This window comes from Musca autumnalis, unplaced genomic scaffold, assembly GCF_047663935.1.
Source record: "Musca autumnalis isolate F117 unplaced genomic scaffold, ASM4766393v1 scaffold_5, whole genome shotgun sequence".
Taxonomy (NCBI): Eukaryota; Metazoa; Arthropoda; class Insecta; order Diptera; family Muscidae; genus Musca; species Musca autumnalis.
This window is the reverse complement of record NW_027412088.1, coordinates 152794032-152816306: the sequence shown is the minus strand read 5'-3', so window position 1 is coordinate 152816306 and position 22275 is coordinate 152794032. Positions and strand designations below refer to the sequence as shown.

General features: G+C 35.5%; 1 protein-coding gene across 5 annotated transcripts in view; it reads right to left on the bottom strand.

Annotated features, from left to right (window-relative positions):
* LOC141387296 (matrix metalloproteinase-2-like) overlaps positions 1-22275 on the bottom strand; it is an 872424-nt gene that overhangs the window by 609161 nt on the left and 240988 nt on the right. The window contains exon 4 of one of the 5 annotated variants that reach the window (XM_073956781.1): positions 15907-17377. The exons of the other annotated variants lie outside the window; for them this stretch is intronic. Coding sequence (XP_073812882.1) covers positions 17374-17377 — 4 coding nt within the window. The 3' untranslated portion in view covers positions 15907-17373. Of the gene's footprint in view, positions 1-15906; positions 17378-22275 lie in introns of those variants that run through there. 5 annotated transcript variants of the gene reach the window in all.

Here is a 22275-nt window from a genome sequence, read left to right as displayed (position 1 = left end):
GTGGTATTCATAAGCGATCTCCAAATTCTTCTTATCTGCTTCACATTATTTTTTTTTTCATTCATGTTTAAAATTATAAAATTAAATTGAAAATTGTTTTCAGTATCAAACATAGTTGCAACTTTTTTTCGAACAACTTTAAAGAATTTTGCCCCTAGTCTATTGGCGTTTGTGTGTTTGTATGTGTACTTATGTGCCAATGCATATTTTCATGAAAGTTATGAGGTGTTGATAATACCCTGACATACCAAGAAATGTAAAGTTTTTCCATGACTAGATCTTTTCGAGGTTGCTAACGGCATTATTGTTGTTGTTGTGTTATGAAAACTCGTTTATATGTCACACACACTTGGATACATGTGTCTATGCGAGTATGGCTGTGTGTGTGCGTACTTTATGAAAAATTAATTATGTATGTATACTCATGCGTAAATATTCTCACTATATATATATCTATAAACCAGGGACGTAGCCAGGATTTCATTTCGGGGGGGGGGCCCACCTGACCAAAATTTTTAAAGTTAATGTTAGCGAAAATTTATTATTTAGCAATGATTTAAACTTTATTTTAGGCTTATTTTACTGATGAAATAATTTTCATTACTATTTTTTAATTAAAATGGCGTAAGATTTCTTGGCCAATTTCCCCTTGTTTCAGGCTTAAATTTTCCACTCCAGAGTACGGTCAATTTTTCAATTTCGGAAGTTCAGGTGTCCAATCGTTTTTATTGTCATAAAGAAACAAACTATCGTTATTTCCCTAAAGATATTTTGGTGTCCAATCGAAGATCTTATCACAAAGAATTTCTGAAGGCTGACAGTGGCTTTCTTGATAAAAAAAATATTCTGAGCAATAGTGAGTCTATCAATCATGAAATTCTAGCACCGAATCGCGGGTATGTAAATGACGAATTCTATTCCACAATCGTGCATGTAAATAGACTATTTTGGCGTCCAATCGTCGGACTTCTCTTATAGAAATTCTGGTTTCCGATCGTGGATCTTCTCATAAATTGATCAGGAACTAGCAAAACTCTGGCAACCAGTCTTGAATTCTTTTAAAATGAAATTCTGGCGTCCAATCCAAGATCAATACATGTATACATTCTTTTAGCAAAAATCCATGAACAAAATGTTTCCCAATCTACATTTTTATACTCTCAGACTTTAGTCAAAATAAACCTCATCGAAATAATGGTTTTAGGGCCAAAGTGCGTTTGGAAGAAATCTGTTTCAGAAAACTTGAAGTCGACTTAGCTATGTTCGTCCGTCTTGGTGGAGGAAACGATGATTCTCGAACAGATCGGTCCGTTTTATTTTGTCAATCCATTCTTTCGGTAACCTTCCACAGAGTATTTCAAAAATGTTCAGAGATGTGCAGTTTAAGACCTCTCTCGACAATAAATAAGTGGATAAGTGTAAGCTGAAGACCTAAGTAGTCATGGCTTCACTTCCTTTTTGCTAATAATTTAGTTATAAGTAAAAATATAATATAAATAAATTAATAAATAAAAAGACCTCTCTGGAAACGCTTTCCTTTTTGCAACAAGTGTTCTCGGGGCCACTATTACTACAGTACAAGTTTTGAATACTTTCAGAGAAAATGGCCCGGAAGCTGTAAAGAACACCTACGGCCGTCATGTGTAGTGACTGGTGCGCACGACAGCTTTCGAACCTTATACTGCGATACATCCTTCAAAAACCATCAAAATAGTTGTTAAATGCTGTTTAAGGTCTGTTCGAGGATCCTTGGAAATGTTTACTGAAGGTATTCCTTGTGTTTAGAACGGTATTGTGTTTTTCGTGGGCAAGTCCATATTTCCTGGAAAAAAACTGACAAATATTCTGTGACGAACTGAAATGACTGGTGGGAGCAAAATCTTTTAAGGTACATTCTCCGCAACACTTGTGATCAATGATATAATCCACATTTTGTCGTTAAGTCCATACGTCCGAAAATGGCTACACAATTCTGAAAATCTCCTAATACATAGCTTTGGGTTAAAGGATTTTGATTGTATGGCCCCTATTCGATCTGTCCATAGATGAAAATTTCAGTTCACACAGACTCAGGGTATATTCCTGTCCGCAAAGCCGACTGATTCTTGTTGAGATTTTGACGAAGAAGAGAATCTGTTTCCGATCAGTTTTTTTTTTTTTTTTTTTTTTGATTTCGATTGTTGTCAAAGCAGGAAAAAGGAACATTTCTACAAATGTGCATCCATAATTCCCAAAATACAATACAAAGAGTAAAACTATGCAACACTGAAAATGCAAACAACTTCTAGTATGAATTTTTGGAAAATACATATTTAGACTACAAAAACCCTAGTAGGGTTTTGTCCTGTCATATCCAGTTCGGATTTTAAGGCCTAATCTAAACCGTGCTAAAACTACACGTTTTTCCATTTATCAGACCTTTATCTCAGAAACGAAAAGGAATTTCGCTTTGCTGTCTTTAGCAATATTGTAGCCCTGTACTATTAGAACTTATCTTCTGAAAAACCCATGTAAGAAAAACTCCATCTACGGCATCAAAATCTATAAAATATAGAAAATTTTACATAACTGCTGAAATTCTGGTCAGTATGGGCTAAACTATTGGGAGTTGAACCAAGTAACCTTTTTCAAAAATCTTCCAAATAAAGTTCTCGACAACTCTTTAGAACATTCTGAAACTCTAAAATGCTTACTTCATGTTGTTTCAGCAGTAGTTTCCATCATATCTTTTACAACACGTATTTCAAACACAGTTCACACCAAGAGTTTATTATCGCATTTCGGATTTCTCTACATTACTGATATTTTTATTAAATCGTCGTTGAAAAATGTACTGAAAACAACAGCATAGAGGCATTTTACAACAATGACATGTTTTGAAGAGTTGTGTATTACATTACAGGGAATATTTTTCCAAAAGAAAATATTCATTCAAAAAATTAACGGTTGTGGAGATACGGTGCGAAATGTATAAAAATTGTGGAATTTTTGAATATATTTTGGAATTTGAGGCAATAAATGCAGTTTTTCGAGTTCATTATTTCTCCAAATGTTTTATTCTTTCTTATCTACAAATTTGCTTCAGAGGTCAGAAGAAGATTCGCATTGATTTCAGAGATATAGCCCCGAATTTCTTTAAAAACTCAATATTTAACCATGTTTAGATGGGGCCATAAAATACGAGCTAGATCTCGCACAACAAAACCCAAGTAAGGTTTCTTGTCGTTTGGGTCTGTACTTTCAAAAAATCATCAGTTAGAATTGTTTGCACAAGATCACATTAAAAATGTTGCACAGTGTAATCGACAGAAAAAAATCCCTGAAGTTGAAATTCAATGTAATTTCGAAATATTGGAAATAATGTGCAATAAATAAAATATAAATATTGACCTCAAGCTCGTTAATCTTGGTTTTATTAACATTCGAAAGGTAGAACAAAAAATAAAAGTACGACAGAAAAATCCTTTTTTGTACAATAGACATTTACTAATTTGCAACAAGAGACCAGTTTCTAATAATCTCAACGAACGAGACTGCGGTGGAACAGAAGTTTTATCATAAAAAATGGTTGGTATAGTTCTTTTTTTGCAAATTTGAAACATAATAAAGAATAAGGACCACAAGAATGTTTTTTTCTAGATATTGTTTACAAGCCAGTAAACATCTTGTTCTGAACTCAACAACACTTAGAGTCAGCCTAAAATTACTATTAAACGCTTAAACATCACCTTAAAACTTAGCAAGAACTATGCAGAAAATTGCTCAAAAAACCTAACTTCTTCATTATTTCATACTTTCAATAAGTAAACCAATGTAGTTGACCCAAATACTTTACATATTTCTTTAAAAATCTAAAACAATTTAAAAATTTTCTCAAAAATTAAAAATATGTATAACATAAGCTAATATCCTATGGGAATGAAAATCATTTCGGGGGGGGGGCCCGGGCCCCCCCCCCTGGCTACGTCGGTGCTATAAACACACAGGCACACACATATTCTTACATATAAATTTCTTAACATTGTTTATTTTGTTTCTAAATGAGGACATTATAAAAATCCTTCATGAAAACAAGCTACTGCTGGATGCTGTCAAGAACAGCAACGCTTGCACAATTTATATAATCTATGTGTTATCAATGTGTACATGTACATATGTATGTATGTGAGATAGGTACAGTTAGTCAAATAAATTTTGCAAACGATGAATTTTTAAAAATTTAGGTTTTCAATTAGGAATTACTATAAAAAATTCTTTCAATAATGTTGGGTTTTTTTGTAGATATGAGTTGATTTACCTGTTTATGACAACATCAAGGCAAAAAATGATCGGTGGGAAATAACGAAAAAAAAACAGGCAAAATGTACAGATACCTCGTTTTTTGATGTCAACTAAATAATTGCAAAATGAATGAACACAAAATAAAATCCCGCAATTTCCCTCAATTTTTTGCAATGTCATCTCTTGACGCGTCAAAATGTATTGTCAATAGTAGCGTGCAACAAAGAAGGTACATTCGGAAAACCCCAATGACCGGTAAACGCTCTTCGGAAAATTTGATATATTTGGCCTATTCCAATTATAACAAGTAAAAAACGATCAGTCGGCTTTGCCGACAGAGATATACCCTCAGCCTGCGTGAATTGAAACATTTTTTTCCAAAAACGTATATATTTAAGGGGTTTTGAAAATTTTAAGAGTATGAACCGACAAATATCGCGTGTACTATTTTAGCTAATAGTATCGAAATTTGGTGGGGGAGGTACCGGAGGGAGTGGACCTACAAGCACCACCTTCGAATTTCATCTAATATTCGAATAAACATTACGATATGCAAAGTGTGGATCAACTCAGTATTTGGTTCGGGAGTTGTCGTGCTCTCCAGCCACTACATGGTGCCATAGAGTGTTTTACACTTTTAGGGTTGTTTTCTCAAGAAGTATGGACTTGCCCCTGAAAAAACTTTTACCGTCGTAACTGAGGCAGTGAATTAAAGTTGCTTCAACAAAAATCAAATTGATTTCAGAGCAGTTCTTAAAGTGAACTTATCCAAAATTTTGTGTGGGAGGTACCCGAAGGAGTGGACAAATGTAGTCCATATTCGAACCTGATATATATTTGGTAGATATACTGGGGTGGGTAAAGCATGGACCAAATCGATCTCTGCCATCAAGAGTTATCATGTGCAGAATTTTTCCGAACATTTTTGAACTCTTGGGGGTGAGGTACCTGAAGGAGTAGACTGATATGGCTTATCTTCGAACTTAAACTAAGTTTGGACAAAATATTACGAAGGCCAAATTTTGGACCGAATCGGCAGATCCGTTCAAGAGTTATCTTGCGCTCCAACCACTACACACGGTGTCATAGGAGTTTTTCGTAACTTTCAGGCTATTTTCTCAGCAAGTATGGACTTGCCCCTGATGAAACTTGTACTGTCGTATAAAGGACAGTGAATAGAAGTTACTACAACAAAAATCAAAGCGATTCCTGAACAGGTCCTAAACTGAACTTTTCCGAAATTTTGTGTGAGAGGTACCCGAAAGAGTGGACCGATTGAGTTCATATTGGAACCTCATCTAAGTCTGATATAAATTTCACGACGTGCTAAGTATGGACCAAATCGGTTACTTCCTTCAAGAGTTATCGTGCGCACAAACTTTCCGAACATTTTCGAACTTTTGTGGGGGAGGTACCGGAAGGAGTGGACGATGTAGCTCATCTTCGAACTTAAGCTAAGTTTGGGCAAATTGTTACGAAAGCCAAAATTTGAACCGAATCGGTTCATCCGTTCGAGAGTTATCGTGCGCTCCAGCCAGCAGGACAGACAGACGGACGGACATGGCTAGATCGACTCCATATTGTCTGAAACACATTTCGTCCAAACATACTTGGGGTCATTATTTCGATGAGGCACATTTTCATCGTATCAAAGTGTATATACCCCCCTTAGCCTAAAGGCTGAGGGTATAAAAATGGTAAATCCGCCCGAGAGTCGCTGAAATCACCTCCTTATACCCTCCACCATAATATGGAGGGTATAATTAAATTTGTCATTCCGTTTGTAACACATCGAATATTCATCCGAGACCCTATAAAGTATGTATATTCTTGATCATGGTAAAATTCTAAGTTAACATGACCATGTACGTCTGTCCGTCTGTTGAAATCAAGATACAAATGGGCTATATTGGTCCACGTTTTGATTTAGCCACCATAGAACAGTACCACCCGATTTTCGGTATTTTGAAGGTTTTAGCTTCATTATCACGCCGACGTGACTGAAATTTGGTACATAGTCTTCGTTGGGGTAGAAAACTTCCCCCACAATTTTGTCGGTATAGGTTCACGCCTTCATATAGCCCCCATAGAACGGTACCTCCCGATTTTCGGTATTTTGAAGGTTGTGGCCACAATAATCCACTGAAAAGGTTAAAATTTGGTATTTAGCCTTCATTTGGGGTATAAAACTTTCCATATGAAATTTGTCGGTATAGGTCCACGCCTTCATGTAGCCCCCATAGAACAATACCTCTCGATTTTCGGTATTTTGAAGGTTGTGGCCTCAATCTTCCTCCGAAATGGCTGAAATTTCGTACTTAGTCTTCGTTGGTGGTATAAAACTTTCCCCCAGAATTTTGTGGATATAGGTCGTCGCCTTCATATAGCCCACATAGAACGGTACCCCGGATTTCCCGTATTTTGGAGGTTGTGACCACAATAATCCACCGAATCGTTGGGGGTATAAGAGTTTTCACTTGAAACTTTTAGGTATAGGTCCACGCCTTCATATTGCCCCTGTAGAGCGGTACATTCTTATTTTCGGTATTTTCAAGGTTTGTGGCCACAAACTTCAAAATACCGAAAATCAGCCACCAAGATGGCTGAAATTTTGTATTTAGTCTAGAATGGTACCTTCGATTTTCGTAATTCTAGGTGTTGTGAAGTCAATAGCCCACCGAAGTGACTGAAATTTGTTATTTAGTCTTCAATTGGGTTATAAAATATTCCAGAAGAGAATTATCAGTATGGGTCTACGACTTCCTATATCTTCTATAGAAGCGTACCTCATGTTTTTCGGTATTTTGAAGGTTTTAGCCACATTATCTTACCGAAATATCGGAAATTTGATATTTAGTCTTCTTTGAGTCTAAAAATTTTCCTCCAGAAATTTGTCGGTATAGATCGAAGTTTTGATATAGCCCCCATAGAACGGTATCTCCCGAATTTCGGTATTGTGAAATTGCTGAAATTTGGTATTTAGTCTTCTTAATAAACGAAAGGAAACTAATTGTTCCATTTTACTTCAATACAACTCGTGGTGCAGGGTATAACATGTACGGCCCGGTCGAACTTAACGGCGCTCTTACTTGCTTAAGTTAAGAACGGTGTTCAACATCATATGTCGCGCCGAGAGACAAGGAAGGGTCTAACTGAAGGCGTCACCTGGCAGACCAAAAGTGGTGACCCACGAATTGAAGAAAGAATTACGAACGATATACCCCAGAACAGTCACAGAAAATTGGTTTTCCTAACTGAAAACGATTCTGGATTAAGTGTGTCACTAGAAAAAAATCAAAAGAGTGCTACATAACAGGAAGTATTCATCACGAGTGGCTAGGAAAAAGTCATTGCTCTCCCAGCAAAATATAGAGCAGCAGTTCAGATTTGCTACAAAGAACATTTTACGTCTGATGAGACGAAAATCATGTTATACTGTCACGATGGGTCCCAAAAAGTATTGCGAAACCTTTTCAAAGCCCTGGAAAACAAAAATTTTATACATACAGTAAAATTCGGAAAACTGTCAGTTATGGTATGGGGTTAGATATCAAGCATAGGCGTTGGTTACATCCGGATTTTGGAAGAAACAATGACAAAGGGGTTTATTTGGATGTTTTTAGAAACTATTTAACCAACAACGTCAAGAAATTTGGTTTTGTTTACCCTGAAAAATTAAACAAAATGCAATATAAATACTACCAAGGCAACGACATATACCTTTTTTATTAGGACTTGGCTGTTATACAACTGCGCCAAAGTTATTGACACCCCAGCCAAAAATCCAAATACTGAGGAAAAAAGGTCGAGAAAAGTCGTCTACTATTAGGGCCGACTTAATAAAATACATTAAAGAAAAATGGAAAAAAATGCCATTGGAATATGATATTCCGAAATTAATTTATTCAATTCCCAGACTGTAAGATTGAAAAAGTTTGAAAAAGTTGTAAGATTGAAAAAGTTGTGATTTGCAAAAATTTAGTTGACAGTACAAGAAATTAGTCGTTTTCGGTTTTGTTAATTTTAGGGAAAATTTTAGTGGAATTTGGCTATTTTTTTATTTTATTTTATTAATGAACATGTGTAAGAATTAAACTGTTAACAAATAAATAAATAAATAATATTATTTATAATTTGAAACTTTGTAATAATTGTGGTATTGCATTAATATAGTGAACTAACTGTATATGGGTATTATCTGTGTACAGCTGATGATGATGATTATTATTCATACAAAATATTTTTATATACATATTATCAATTTTTGTATTAAAAAGAGTTGTTGTTAAACTAGTCTATGGTAGAGATGTACGTATGTTTGTACATAACTACTAAAAAGGAGTAAAGGAGGAGTAAAGGCACTGTGCCCACAAGCTAAAAGACCTACATAATTATGTTGATAGAATTTAACACACACTTTGTTATCATTATTGGAAAATGTGTTCGACATTTATGAAATGACGTACAAATAATTTTTATGTATATCCTTCTCAAGTTCAAGACATTGGGAAGTTTTCTTAAAGGTTATTGTATTGGATTGATGCAAATAACTAAACGATTGTTTGATAAAATTTTGCGGCATTCAGAAAAATAGAAGATAATTTTTCTCAAAAAACTGAATAAAATTGGGAAACAACCGCTATATACTACATTTTCCTTTAGGGAGATATTAAAGTTATTCGCCATTACGACCTTTAATAACAGATGGATTAAAGCTAACTGAATCCAAATAATTTCAGTCGCTCTATCTAAATCAAGAAATTTTCATAAATATGTATTGATAACTTAATGTATTATGGAACACTCGAACAACTGGGCCAGCTACATCGACACAATCTGCATCAATTTAAAGATGAAAGTCCTCTGAAAACTATGACTAAGGAATGTAAAGATTCACCAAATTTAATGACTTCAAATGCATCAAATGAAATGTAATTATATTATATATGTAACGAGCAACGTCTAATCCTTAAAAAAATGACAATAACAAGTAAAAGAGTATCAGTCAGTTTTGCCGACAGAAATGTAGCCTCAGACACAAGATCCCAGAAATTCCCTGTTGTTATTTTGCGGATGAGGTAACTGAAGGAATGCACCAACCATTTTGGTATTGGAATTAATTTTGGGAGTCATTCCATATTTATCCATATTCCAATATTCGACCAGCTAAGTGATACCTGATTGTTCCGAAAGTAGCACGGACTCATCCGACAGCAGTGCAAGTACTCCTAGGTACAATAATGCATCAATGAGTAAAAGGAAACATAAACCAACCTGCATGGCAAGACGCTTTATTATAGGCTGAAAGCTATCGTCCCACAAAAAAGTACCGGTGTGCCACCAGCTTTGCGTTGAGTGTATTGAAATCTCAACCCCATGTCAGTCAGGAATAAATAAAGTTTCAACAAGGAAGTGGCTCGGGTGACGGAGTACTTGGTAAGCACGCTTTATGTTGAGGAATTTAGTGGACTATCAGGCCGTAGTTCTCAAGAATGAATATACAGAAATAAGGTTTGCTGCGGCCAAATAGAAGAAAGCTTAAACAATCACAGAAAGACACGAAAATTTGTTTTTACATGTGGAGATAAATTCTTGTTGTTGCTGTTGTAACAGTGCTCATACCCTACACCACTATGTGGGAAGGGTATTATAACTTGGTTTTGGACCAAAAGTTTGTAACACATTGAAATAATGGTCGTAGACCCATGCCAAAAAGGAATGTCTCGACGAGCTGAGTCGACATTGGTATGTGTGTCCGTCCGTCCGTCTTGCCATCTTAACCTTGTAATTACGCTACAGTTCGCAATTTTGATCGGATCGTCAGGAAATTATGGGGGTTAGTGGGGGTCCCGGAGGGGAAGAAGCCAATTGATTTTGGTGATGGCGAATAATATTTAGGGATCGGATGATATTTAGGGCAAACAACTTATTTGGAGAAAAAGTCAAGGTTTTATTCCAATGCGAATATCTCAGCTCCTATAAAGGGTATACCAAAAGTAAAGTAGAAAATACCACCTTTCTAACAATACAAAGTAGGTTGTCGTAGGTGGTCCAAAAAGGAGATATCGCAATAGTCGCTAATAAACCCCAACTTTTCATTTTTACGAGTTTAATTATAATGACGAATATCATAGCTTTGGTTGGAGACCTTCCAAAAGCAAAGCCTGACTATGAAAGTAGAAAATCCCATCTTTACAAGTAGGTTGGCGTAGGTGACCAAATAACGGAGATATATCAATAGTAGGTAATAAATCTCATATTTGAATTTTTTTGTTTGTAATCAAGCTACAGGTCGCAATTTTGATCGGATCTTCACGAATTTTTGGGGGTTAATTGGGGTCCCAGAGATGAAGAAGCCTATTAAGTTTGGTGAGGGTGATATTCATGGATCGGAATGAGCAAAAAACGTATGTAGAGAAACTTCAACGATTTTTTATTATATGAATATCTCCGCTTCTGGTAGGAGTATTCCCGTTGATGGAAGAAGAAAATATTTCCTTTACATTGATACAAAGTAGGAATTTAGATGGGATAATCACGAAATTTTTGAAGTTGATGGTCGTCTCACATGGGAAGAAGTCAATTGATTTTATTTATTCTTATGTGAATGGAAGAAGATAAGATCTTCCGTACATTGATGCAAAATAGGTTGACGTAGGAGGACACACACCGGAGATATCGCAAAAGTCGAAAATGCTTTTTTCCAGGTCACGCTGGTTGGCGTACATCACAATTTTCCATTTTTTATTTGAAACGTCGTCAGCACATATCACAGCGTTCCAACAAAAGTGGCCTATATTAAAAAAGACATTCTGAGCCTTAAATTGGTCCCGATGGCGTTACCAAAATTGGTCAGATACTAGCAAGAGACGCTCCAATATCCCAATTTGTGGAATTTTATTTACATGACGGATATTTATGCTTCAGTTGGACATATTCCAAGGGGAGAGCTTGATGTGACATTGATGGTAATATATCAGATTTATATCAAAAAGCTCTAAGCAATCCAAATTTTAATATTTTGAAATTTTCATTTTAATTACTAACACCTCTGTCTCTATTAAAACATGTAAATGCTAATCGAGAAGACCAGCAACGCTTTCAATCAGTACCAAATGGATTGTCGGCAGTAGTCAACATAAAAAACTTTAGTATCTTCCTAAAAGAAATGTTTATCAGGGAAAGGTTTATGCACATGGGTAGTGGTGTAGGGTATCACATAATCGGTCACGTCTATAGTCTTTGCTCACTTCTTTTATTTTATGTTTGAAAGTTCTGGCTCTGGGTAAACGGAGGAAAAAAGGCATCTCTAACACATGTCCCAAACATATTTTGCAGCAAACATATATTTGTTTGCAACCAGTCCCAAATATAGCATATGTTTGGGTGCAAACATACATACATACAAAACAGTTCATTTGTATGTAAAAAATTATAAATATTACGAAAACACAAGCAAAACAAGGACAACATGAACGTACTGTTGAATGTGACCCTGAGAATTTTGGAATAGTTTGTGGTCAGAATTCTGCTACAATCGTCCATGATGTTCAACTCTGTTCTAACCTCTGCCGTCCATGTGGTGAACAGAGTGGCCGTAGCTTTAGTGACGGATATTTGCATATTCCTTCCGTTAAAAAAGGTGCTAAGATCAGTCAAACAGGAATTCAGCCTTTCAAAAATGACATCTGAGAAGGTAACTGACGCCAAGATCGTACAATCATCCACATACTTAATAATAATTCTTACACAAACATCCCAGATGGGACAAGGGAGACTTCTCTCATATCAATGAGTGCACCCCGATTCATATTAACTCAATGATATGGGACCTACTCTTTATTGCCGAGTGCGAACGTCTTGTCCTAGGACAACACTTGTAGAGAAATTTTACATGGCTGAAATACTCGGGAATTGTCGCCAACATCACTGAGGGGTATTTTGTCACCATTGACAATTTGATGTTGCCTGGCCTGGGAATCGAACCTACGACCTTAAGCGTGCAAGGCGTGTGTGCATTAGGGTTATGACTTTTTGAAATTTTTTCTCAAAAATGATTTCCTGTAGCAGGGATGAAAGAACTTTTGCCTAATAATCACTACGCTATAGTTTATTCCATTGAAATATAAAAAAAGTTCACGCACAAATCGATTTTTAAAAAATAATTTTTTGAAAAAATGTATGAAATGAAAAAAAAAATATCAAAAATTATTTTTTGTTGCACGAATGAATAAATATAAGCCTACTAATAACTATAATAATGTTTATTTCATTTAAATATTGAAAAAGGTCATATACAAACCGCTTTGAAAAAATTTTAAATTTGTTGTTTTTTTGTTAAAAAATTGTATTTATAAAAAAAAGCGTTTCACGATTCTCAGAATTGAAGAAAATTAGTGAAAAATAAATGTTATGTCAGTTTAATTATCTCATGTGACTCTAAAGTTTATTTTCAATTTTATATCTGCTTAAAGTGACTTCAAAAAATTGTCCATAATTTTGATAAATTCAAATTTTAAAATCATTTTGTGCGTGAGGTTTTTTCACCGAATCACCTTATAATTATGATTTTAGGTAATCTTATGGCAAAACTCATCACGATATGATACAGGGATATGAGGTTGTAAAAAAGTCATAACCCTAGTGTGCATACCATTGTACCACGGCGGCACCCTTCGTTACAATCTCAATCTCATACGTTACATATCATCATATATCTCAATATCGATACCCTCAAACAGTGTGGAGTGTTTGACAGTATCAACTGTTCTACCACACGGCTTTCTCGACTAAAGTGTGTGGTGCTGTTGTGGTATTTTCGTCGTTTTCGTTAGTACTGGATACCCACTGTTTGGAAGAATGTTCTTTCAACCTATCGATTTCTTTACCAGATTACTCTGCTCGTCTCTAAAAAAGAATGAGCCTTTTCCAAGACCATCACTTTGATTTTTCACACTTGGGCAAAATTATCGGACTACATATTGGATCCTGTACATTTCGATTTTTTCGCACTACCGTTTTTCAAAAGTGGTTTTTACTCTCGTACTGTAGAGTATGCCGCACAATGTCGCGAGTTCATATTAACTGTGGCCAAAAATAGAAGGAGTTGTCGTAGGTGCATCAATTTTGGTACAAGTACCTATTATTGACTTACAATCTTCAGGACAAAAAATTGCGTTGGTCGGTCCACGTTTATATATAGCCCCCATAGAACCGTACCTCCCGATTTTCGGTATTTTGAATGTTTTAGACACAATGACCAACCGAAAGTATTCAAATTTTGTGGTTAGTCTTCGGCAGAGGTATCAAACATTCCAACAGGGAATTGTGGGCTTAGGTCCACGTTTTGATATAGCCCCCATTCAACGGTACCTCCCGATTATCGGTATTTTGAAGATTTTAGCCTCATTATTACACCGAATTTGCTGAAATTTGGTATTTAGTCTTCGTAGGGGGCATTATACCTTCACCTTGAAATTTGTCTGCATAGGTCCATGCCTCATATAGCCCCATAGGACGGTACCTCCCGATTTTCGGTATTTTGGAGGTTTTAGCCTGATTATCACACCGAAATGGCTGAAAATTGGTATTAAGTCTCCGTTGGGGGACTTATAACCTTCCACCAGAAATATGTCGGTATACGTCCTCGTCTTCCTATAGCCCCCATAGAACCGTGCCTCCTCATTTTCGGTATTTTGAGTGTTGTGGCCTCAATATCCACCCGATATGACTGAAATTTGGTGGTTAATCTTCATATTGTTTGTGAGCATATTGAATATATCAAACTCTTGTCTTTATATATGAGAATTTTCCTTTAAAAATTTTTTTTACCGATTAGTGGTCAAAAAGCGGCCAATTTTTTGTAAAAAATCGAATTTTGATTTTCGCTGTTCACAATTTTTTTAAAAATTGAAATTTTTAAAATTTCTTTCGTTTTAAAGCAAGATTATTAGGTATTTAATAAGCCCACAAAAATATATGATGATCGGTTCATTCGTTTTCGCGCTATAGCCAACACCGCAAAACGATTTGTTAAAAAAGGGGGTATCCTCTCAGTGAGGTGGTCGCTGAAAAAGAGAAATGACACATTCGTCTGCAAACCTCTGCAGCTGGGACCTTGATATATTTGAAGTACTCACTTTTTACTACTCATACAGCAAAAAATATCGATATACACTTTTATACAATTTTTTTCCCACTCCACTCAATCTAAAATTTGCTTCAGAAAATAAATAAACTTAGTAATACATGTTTGGGTAAATGTAAACACCATATGATTAATATTTACATGCAAACAAAAGTGTAGCCAAGTTTATTACATCCCAAGAGAACTTAGGAACAATTTTTGCAGCGACCGTTACTTTTAAATTTTAAATATTAACGCATAATATAATTTATTAATTTTAGAAAAAAAAAAACACAAAAATACGTATTAACTAAAATTGTCGGATTTAAATCCTCATATAGCAAAAACTACTTCACGTATCAGTGCCAAAATTCAGATTCTTCTTAATTAATATGTTTTCTATCACTCCCCATCAATAAATTTGTTCAACGAAGTATTTAGTTTTTACCATTTTTGGCCACGGTCGTGACACTGTGTGCCGCATTCTTCTCTTCAATAGCAGCACGACACTTCTGGTTTTACCATGAGTTCCTTGATGGCCGGCTCTGGTATCCATGGATTTTGCTACTGTTTGGATGGAGAGGATAATACGTTGCCACTGTCGCAACGAGAAACGCTTTCATTAAGCAATTCGGATAGTTAAGTGAAATATGTTTCGGCTACATCTTGGGATTGCAGCATTGCTGATCTAACTAGCCAGTGATCCGAGTCAATATTTGCTCATTGGATCGAGCAATGCATGTCTTCACAAGGTTTCTTGTTTTTCTGGTGACAGCCACATACCCATCCGAATGTCGAGATGTTTAAATCTGTTGCAGCTAATTACTACGTTTTTTTGTCGCTACCAAGTCTGTAAGTCTCAATCCTTTGTCGGATGTTTCATTGTGTAGACAATTTTGGCGTTAAAATCGCCTAGAATAATTTTAAAGTCATTCACAGGAGACCTGTCATATGTTTTTCTAAGCGAACGTCAAATGAGGGCATGGGCGATGATGAGACTAATATTGAAGAATTTTATACGAATTGTGACAAGTCTTTGTTTTTTTGGGGTGGTCGGTTGACCTCATGTTAGCCCATTAGCATAAATGGGTGTTAAAAGCTGTTCCCCAGGTGAAACAGCGGGGAGGTCAGTGTCCACTTGAGACGAAACGGGGACCTAGATCAGACCTGGGCACACATTCAGTGTCGGATTTGGTCGATATCTTTCTTTCAAACTTAAATCAAATAACGAAAAGGTAAATATTGGGCAATTCGTTCGGAGTAAGTTCGGAAAAGTTAAAAACTTTGTTTAAGTATTGTATAAGTGCAATTCGTATATCGTTTTGAAATTTAATTTATTTTTTCGTGGAGTGACTGACATTTTTATAAATTTCTAATAATTTAAGAATTTGTAAAGTAAATTTTTTTAAGTATTTAGTTTATTTGTATTAGTTTTGTAATTATCGCTTAGTCTTAATATACCTAACCAATTGTTTTTGTAATCTCTCTCCTATATCCCATTTATTTTGACTATTCAGTTATACTTCTGCATTGTGACGTCGTACATTGTAACCCCTCCTACTCCGTCATTTTTATTACCTCTGCCCCATTAGTTCATTACATCAGCGATAGGTACCATATTTTTCTATTGCATACTTTACGGGGTGTCATTGTGTGAATGCATGCTTTTTTAATTAGTTGAATTGTGTGTGTGAGAGAAGCATTCATTGAGAGCACGTGTACGCCTCTTGGTTTACGCTGGTTTACATGCGTTCGTCTGTTTGTATACTAGTATGTGTGTATGTGCATCTAGATCTCGTTTGAACATTGGAGAACCGCGCAGATGACGGATGCTAGAAGAGTCTATGCATACGCAAGCGAGTATAAATATGTAGGCGTAGAGGGCGGGCGATTGAGTTGTAATTATACCGTGTAAACTACTGAAAGATGCACTCCATTGCACTGCATTTTAACTGACCCTTTGGCACTGCATTTTAACTGAACCTCTGGCACTGCATTTTAACTGACCCTTTGGCATTGCATTTTAACTAACCCTTTGGGGTTAGAATAGGATGCAGTCCAAAGCACGTGCTTCGATACATTCTACGGAATGTATGCAAGCCATTACAAAATATCTCAGAACAAATTAAATGCATTTTTTATTTGTGTAAAACAAAAATATTAAAATGTAATAAAGTACATTAAGACGAATCAAGAAAATTCTCCATTGAATTTAATCGCAACCATGCGTGTTTCCTCCGCTCTCCATTTAATCCAAGCTGAATTCTTCGTGTTTCATCTGCTAAATGGGTTTGATATTGTCTTCCCATCACCAGTTAAGATTTCGACATGTACTCCAACAGCACTCCGTTGGAAAATTTTCTTCTCGTGAGTTACCGAAAAAAATGTTCGCAAAGTAAATATTTTTTTATTATATATTAACACATTTTTGGAAATGCTAACACGCTTATCTCTTTTTGGAAAATGTATGCCGTTGTCTGTAGAGATGTACAAACTGATTTATGTGCTTGTAGGGATCTCTAACAACTGCTAACAGAATGTAGCGAACGGAGTGCCTTTTTCGCGACTCCGTTGAACTGCATCCGGATGTTGTTAAAATGTGACAAGTGGATGTGATTCTTTGGATTGCATCCAAATGCGGTTAAAATGTGAGGAATGGAGTGCCTTTTTCACGACTCCGTTTGAACTGCATCAAAACATGCCGTGAAAGAACTAGTCCACATTGCATTACTTCCAATTTATTTTGCTGGGATCCTCTACACGGGATTAAGCCTAACCGTAATTCTGTAACTGTATTTCAACTAAGATACAAAACACCTTACATGTCAAAGTTTTTTTGGTTTAGTCATTCCGCCTGAACTTATGAGTTAAACGAGGTTGGTGTGATCCAAAAAGACCCAATCAAATTTTCTATGAAAGTCTTAACTTACCATAACATGAAAATTAGCAAAAACAATTTTTAAAGCTTACCTGCAATGGAAGAAAAAATACAACAATTAAATAAAATCTATTTTTTAATTTCTCTTCCAAAAGTGAAAAATCAATAATAGATTTAATCATCAAAAGTAGTCTAGAATCATAAATACAAATACTCAATTCATTGAAAAAAAAAAATACCCAGGCAAAAAGGATGTGTTCATGCATTCCACTTTTAATCTCAACATATGAACATTTGCATGTGTGTATGATGAGTACCTATTATATGAAGGACCTCACTTGTACAGTTCTAAGTATGATTTTGCACAGAAAAAAACGTAAGATCATACACAATCACACATACTATTCGTTCTAGACATGCTTATAATAAAAGAAGACATTAGTTGCTATATTGGAATGTACATGGATGTGTGTGTCTGTGTCTGTCCCTCTTTTTAAGAAGAACAACTCATCAACAATAGCAGAGTCAACAGCAACAACAACTACTACAAAAACATATGTACAAGTATTTTCTATATAAAAAGCGAGAAAAATATCTGAAGACAGTTTTATACTTTCTTAAGTCAGGACATCCGTTGACATCAAATATGACAGTATCATCATTATTATCTGCAACACTTTATGGTCCTATTCGTATTCTCTGCCTGCGTCTCTCTCTCTATGAGGTGGGACCAAGAGTAGTCCTTTATAGCAAAGACAACACAAAAAGCATCACCAATGACACTCGACAAATGTAAATTTTCTCCGTTTGTTGCTGGTGCTTCTGCCGTTACCGCTATTGTGTGCAAAAGTAGAAAAACGTTTGAGGTGCACGCGGACATGGATATCCAGATGTTCACATACACACACATTATGTCCTTATGGAGACAATTTTTTATTTTTGCTACAAAAATTACACAAACACACACCTTTGGCGAACAAATTTACAAATGTGACTGTGTGTGTAAGCTATGCCTCCTCTTTAGCTTGGCCGTTTGTCGTCATCTTTCGTGATGTTATAGTCGTGACTTTCGACGTGTATATTTGCCAAGTTCTTCCTATTTTATTTTTTATATTTTCCAACATATGTGCATTTTTGTTGCTGCTGTTGTTGTTGGCTTGGCCCTTATTATAACATGGCTTAAATGCATAATACGAACACACAAAAAATATGGATGTGCTAAAGAAGGCACAAAATATACTGCAACAGCTATTAACAGTGATATTATGTGATGCTGCTATGAATATAAAAACAGCATTGGGTTGCAGTATTGAGATAAGTGGACAAAAATATTCTTAAAAAGTGAAATCAACATTGAAATGATTACGACGACTACAGTACATTCCACAGGATTTTAAGTAACTTTTCTACATGATTTTCAGGTTGCTGTTCCCCAGGTCCTTCGGGTGGCTGTTCCAAAGGAAGTTCGGGTTTTAAAACTATTTTTGGTGGCTGTTTCAAAAGGCCTTTGGTTGACAATTCTACATGGTTTTCAGGTTGCTGCTCCACCGGATGTTCTGTTGGCTGTTCCACAGGAAATTCTTGTGTGGAGCTACTTTTTGGAAGTTCCACAGGACCTTCGGGTGGCTGTTTCATAGGACCTTCGTATTCTGTTTCCTTCCAGTGACTGTTCGAGTGGCTATTCCATAAACAGAAAACAGTAGAGATTCATTATAGTACTAAGGCCGACAACTGAGTTCCCAATCATTTACAGCGTGTTCCCGACCATCAATAAATAGCCGACTGCACGAACACCGAATCACTATGTTCCTGATCATCTACGAATCGACTGCAGCCAAGCACATGAACACCGAAACATCGAATATTCATCTATACCTAAACACCGAACCACCGAGTTCCCCATGCTAACCTTTCCAACAAAATATGTTTACAAATTTCTTCTTAGAGTTCTAATTACCCAGGCATTGCCTATATATATATATATTGGCCACGTATCTTCATCTCACGCACACACACGCAGCGACACTCATTCACCTAACCATAGCCATCCAAACTTTCATACATTTTAAAAGTATTTATGAGCTCCTCACATGTTTAACGCTTTCACACTCGCGCGCAATCAGCTTAAAATGTCAACTGCCATAGAAGTGACACAATGGTGGCACAAGTGTACAACTGTGCACAACTACAATGTGTGTGCATTGCTATCTCTTGATATTTGTGTGTTTGAGTTTGTGTATTTTTTAAGAGGATATGGAAGTGAGCCCCAGAGTTTATATGAAAAAATTATGATGGTGCTATGCCATGTTTCATCATCCCATTCAATGAAAAGCATGCACAAAAATCTATCTGGGAAATTATTTGTATTTTGGTATTCGTTTCAGAATGGGGGAAAATGGTGATCTTTCTATATATTTTTAGAACGGAAATATTCGAACCTTCAATAGATTGGAGACCCAATAGTCTCGAGATTTTTTTCTATAAAAATGGAGACCAAATGGTCTCGAGATTTTTTCTATAGAAAAAATGGAGACCAAATGGTCTCGAGATTTTTTCTATAGAAAAAATGGAGACCAAATGGTCTCGAGATTTTTTCTATAGAAAAAATGGAGACCAAATGGTCTCGAGATTTTTTCTATAGAAAAAATGGAGACCAAATGGTCTCGAGATTTTTTCTATAGAAAAAATGGAGACCAAATGGTCTCGAGATTTTTTCTATAGAAAAAATGGAGACCAAATGGTCTCGAGATTTTTTCTATAGAAAAAATGGAGACCAAATGGTCTCGAGATTTTTTCTATAGAAAAAATGGAGACCCAATGGTCTCGAGATTTTTTCTATAGAAAAAATGGAGACCCAATGGTCTCGAGATTTTTTCTATAGAAAAAATGGAGACCCAATGGTCTCGAGATTTTTTCTATAGAAAAAATGGAGACCCAATGGTCTCGAGATTTTTTCTATAGAAAAAATGGAGACCAAATGGTCTCGAGATTTTTTCTATAGAAAAAATGGAGACCAAATGGTCTCGAGATTTTTTCTATAGAAAAAATGGAGACCAAATGGTCTCGAGATTTTTTCTATAGAAAAAATGGAGACCAAATGGTCTCGAGATTTTTTCTATAGAAAAAATGGAGACCAAATGGTCTCGAGATTTTTTCTATAGAAAAAATGGAGACCAAATGGTCTCGAGATTTTTTCTATAGAAAAAATGGAGACCAAATGGTCTCGAGATTTTTTCTATAGAAAAAATGGAGACCAAATGGTCTCGAGATTTTTTCTATAGAAAAAATGGAGACCCAATGGTCTCGAGATTTTTTCTATAGAAAAAATGGAGACCCAATGGTCTCGAGATTTTTTCTATAGAAAAAATGGAGACCCAATGGTCTCGAGATTTTTTCTATAGAAAAAATGGAGACCCAATGGTCTCGAGATTTTTTCTATAGAAAAAATGGAGACCCAATGGTCTCGAGATTTTTTCTATAGAAAAAATGGAGACCCAATGGTCTCGAGATTTTTTCTATAGAAAAAATGGAGACCCAATGGTCTCGAGATTTTTTCTATAGAAAAAATGGAGACCCAATGGTCTCGAGATTTTTTCTATAGAAAAAATGGAGACCCAATGGTCTCGAGATTTTTTCTATAGAAAAAATGGAGACCCAATGGTCTCGAGATTTTTTCTATAGAAAAAATGGAGACCCAATGGTCTCGAGATTTTTTCTATAGAAAAAATGGAGACCCAATGGTCTCGAGATTTTTTCTATAGAAAAAATGGAGACCCAATGGTCTCGAGATTTTTTCTATAGAAAAAATGGAGACCCAATGGTCTCGAGATTTTTTCTATAGAAAAAATGGAGACCCAATGGTCTCGAGATTTTTTCTATAGAAAAAATGGAGACCCAATGGTCTCGAGATTTTTTCTATAGAAAAAATGGAGACCCAATGGTCTCGAGATTTTTTCTATAGAAAAAATGGAGACCCAATGGTCTCGAGATTTTTTCTATAGAAAAAATGGAGACCCAATGGTCTCGAGATTTTTTCTATAGAAAAAATGGAGACCCAATGGTCTCGAGATTTTTTCTATAGAAAAAATGGAGACCCAATGGTCTCGAGATTTTTTCTATAGAAAAAATGGAAATTTCTATAGAAAAAAATGGAGACCCAATGGTCTCGAGATTTTTTTCTATAGAAAAAAATGGAGACCAAATGGTCTCGAGATTTTTTTCTATAGAAAAAAATGGAGACCAAATGGTCTCGAGATTTTTTTATAGAAAAAAATGGAGACCAAATGGTCTCGAAATTTTTTCTATAGAAAAAAATGGAGACCAAATGGTCTCGAAATATTTTCTATAGAAAAAAATGGAGACCAAATGGTCTCGAAGTTTTTTCTATAGAAAAAAATGGAGAACAAATGGTCTCGAAATTTTTTCTATAGAAAAAAATGGAGACCAAATAGTCTCGAGATTTTTTCTATAGAAAAAATGGAGACCAAATTGTCTCGAGATTTTTTCTATAGAAAAAATGGAGACCAAATGGTCTCGAGATTTTTTCTATAGAAAAAATGGAGACCAAATGGTCTCGAGATTTTTTCTATAGAAAAAATGGAGACCAAATGGTCTCGAGATTTTTTCTATAGAAAAAATGGAGACCAAATGGTCTCGAGATTTTTTCTATAGAAAAAATGGAGACCAAATGGTCTCGAGATTTTTTCTATAGAAAAAATGGAGACCATATGGTCTCGAGATTTTTTCTATAGAAAAAATGGAGACCATATGGTCTCGAGATTTTTTCTATAGAAAAAATGGAGACCAAATGGTCTCGAGATTTTTTCTATAGAAAAAATGGAGACCAAATGGTCTCGAGATTTTTTCTATAGAAAAAATGGAGACCAAATGGTCTCGAGATTTTTTCTATAGAAAAAATGGAGACCAAATGGTCTCGAGATTTTTTCTATAGAAAAAATGGAGACCAAATGGTCTCGAGATTTTTTCTATA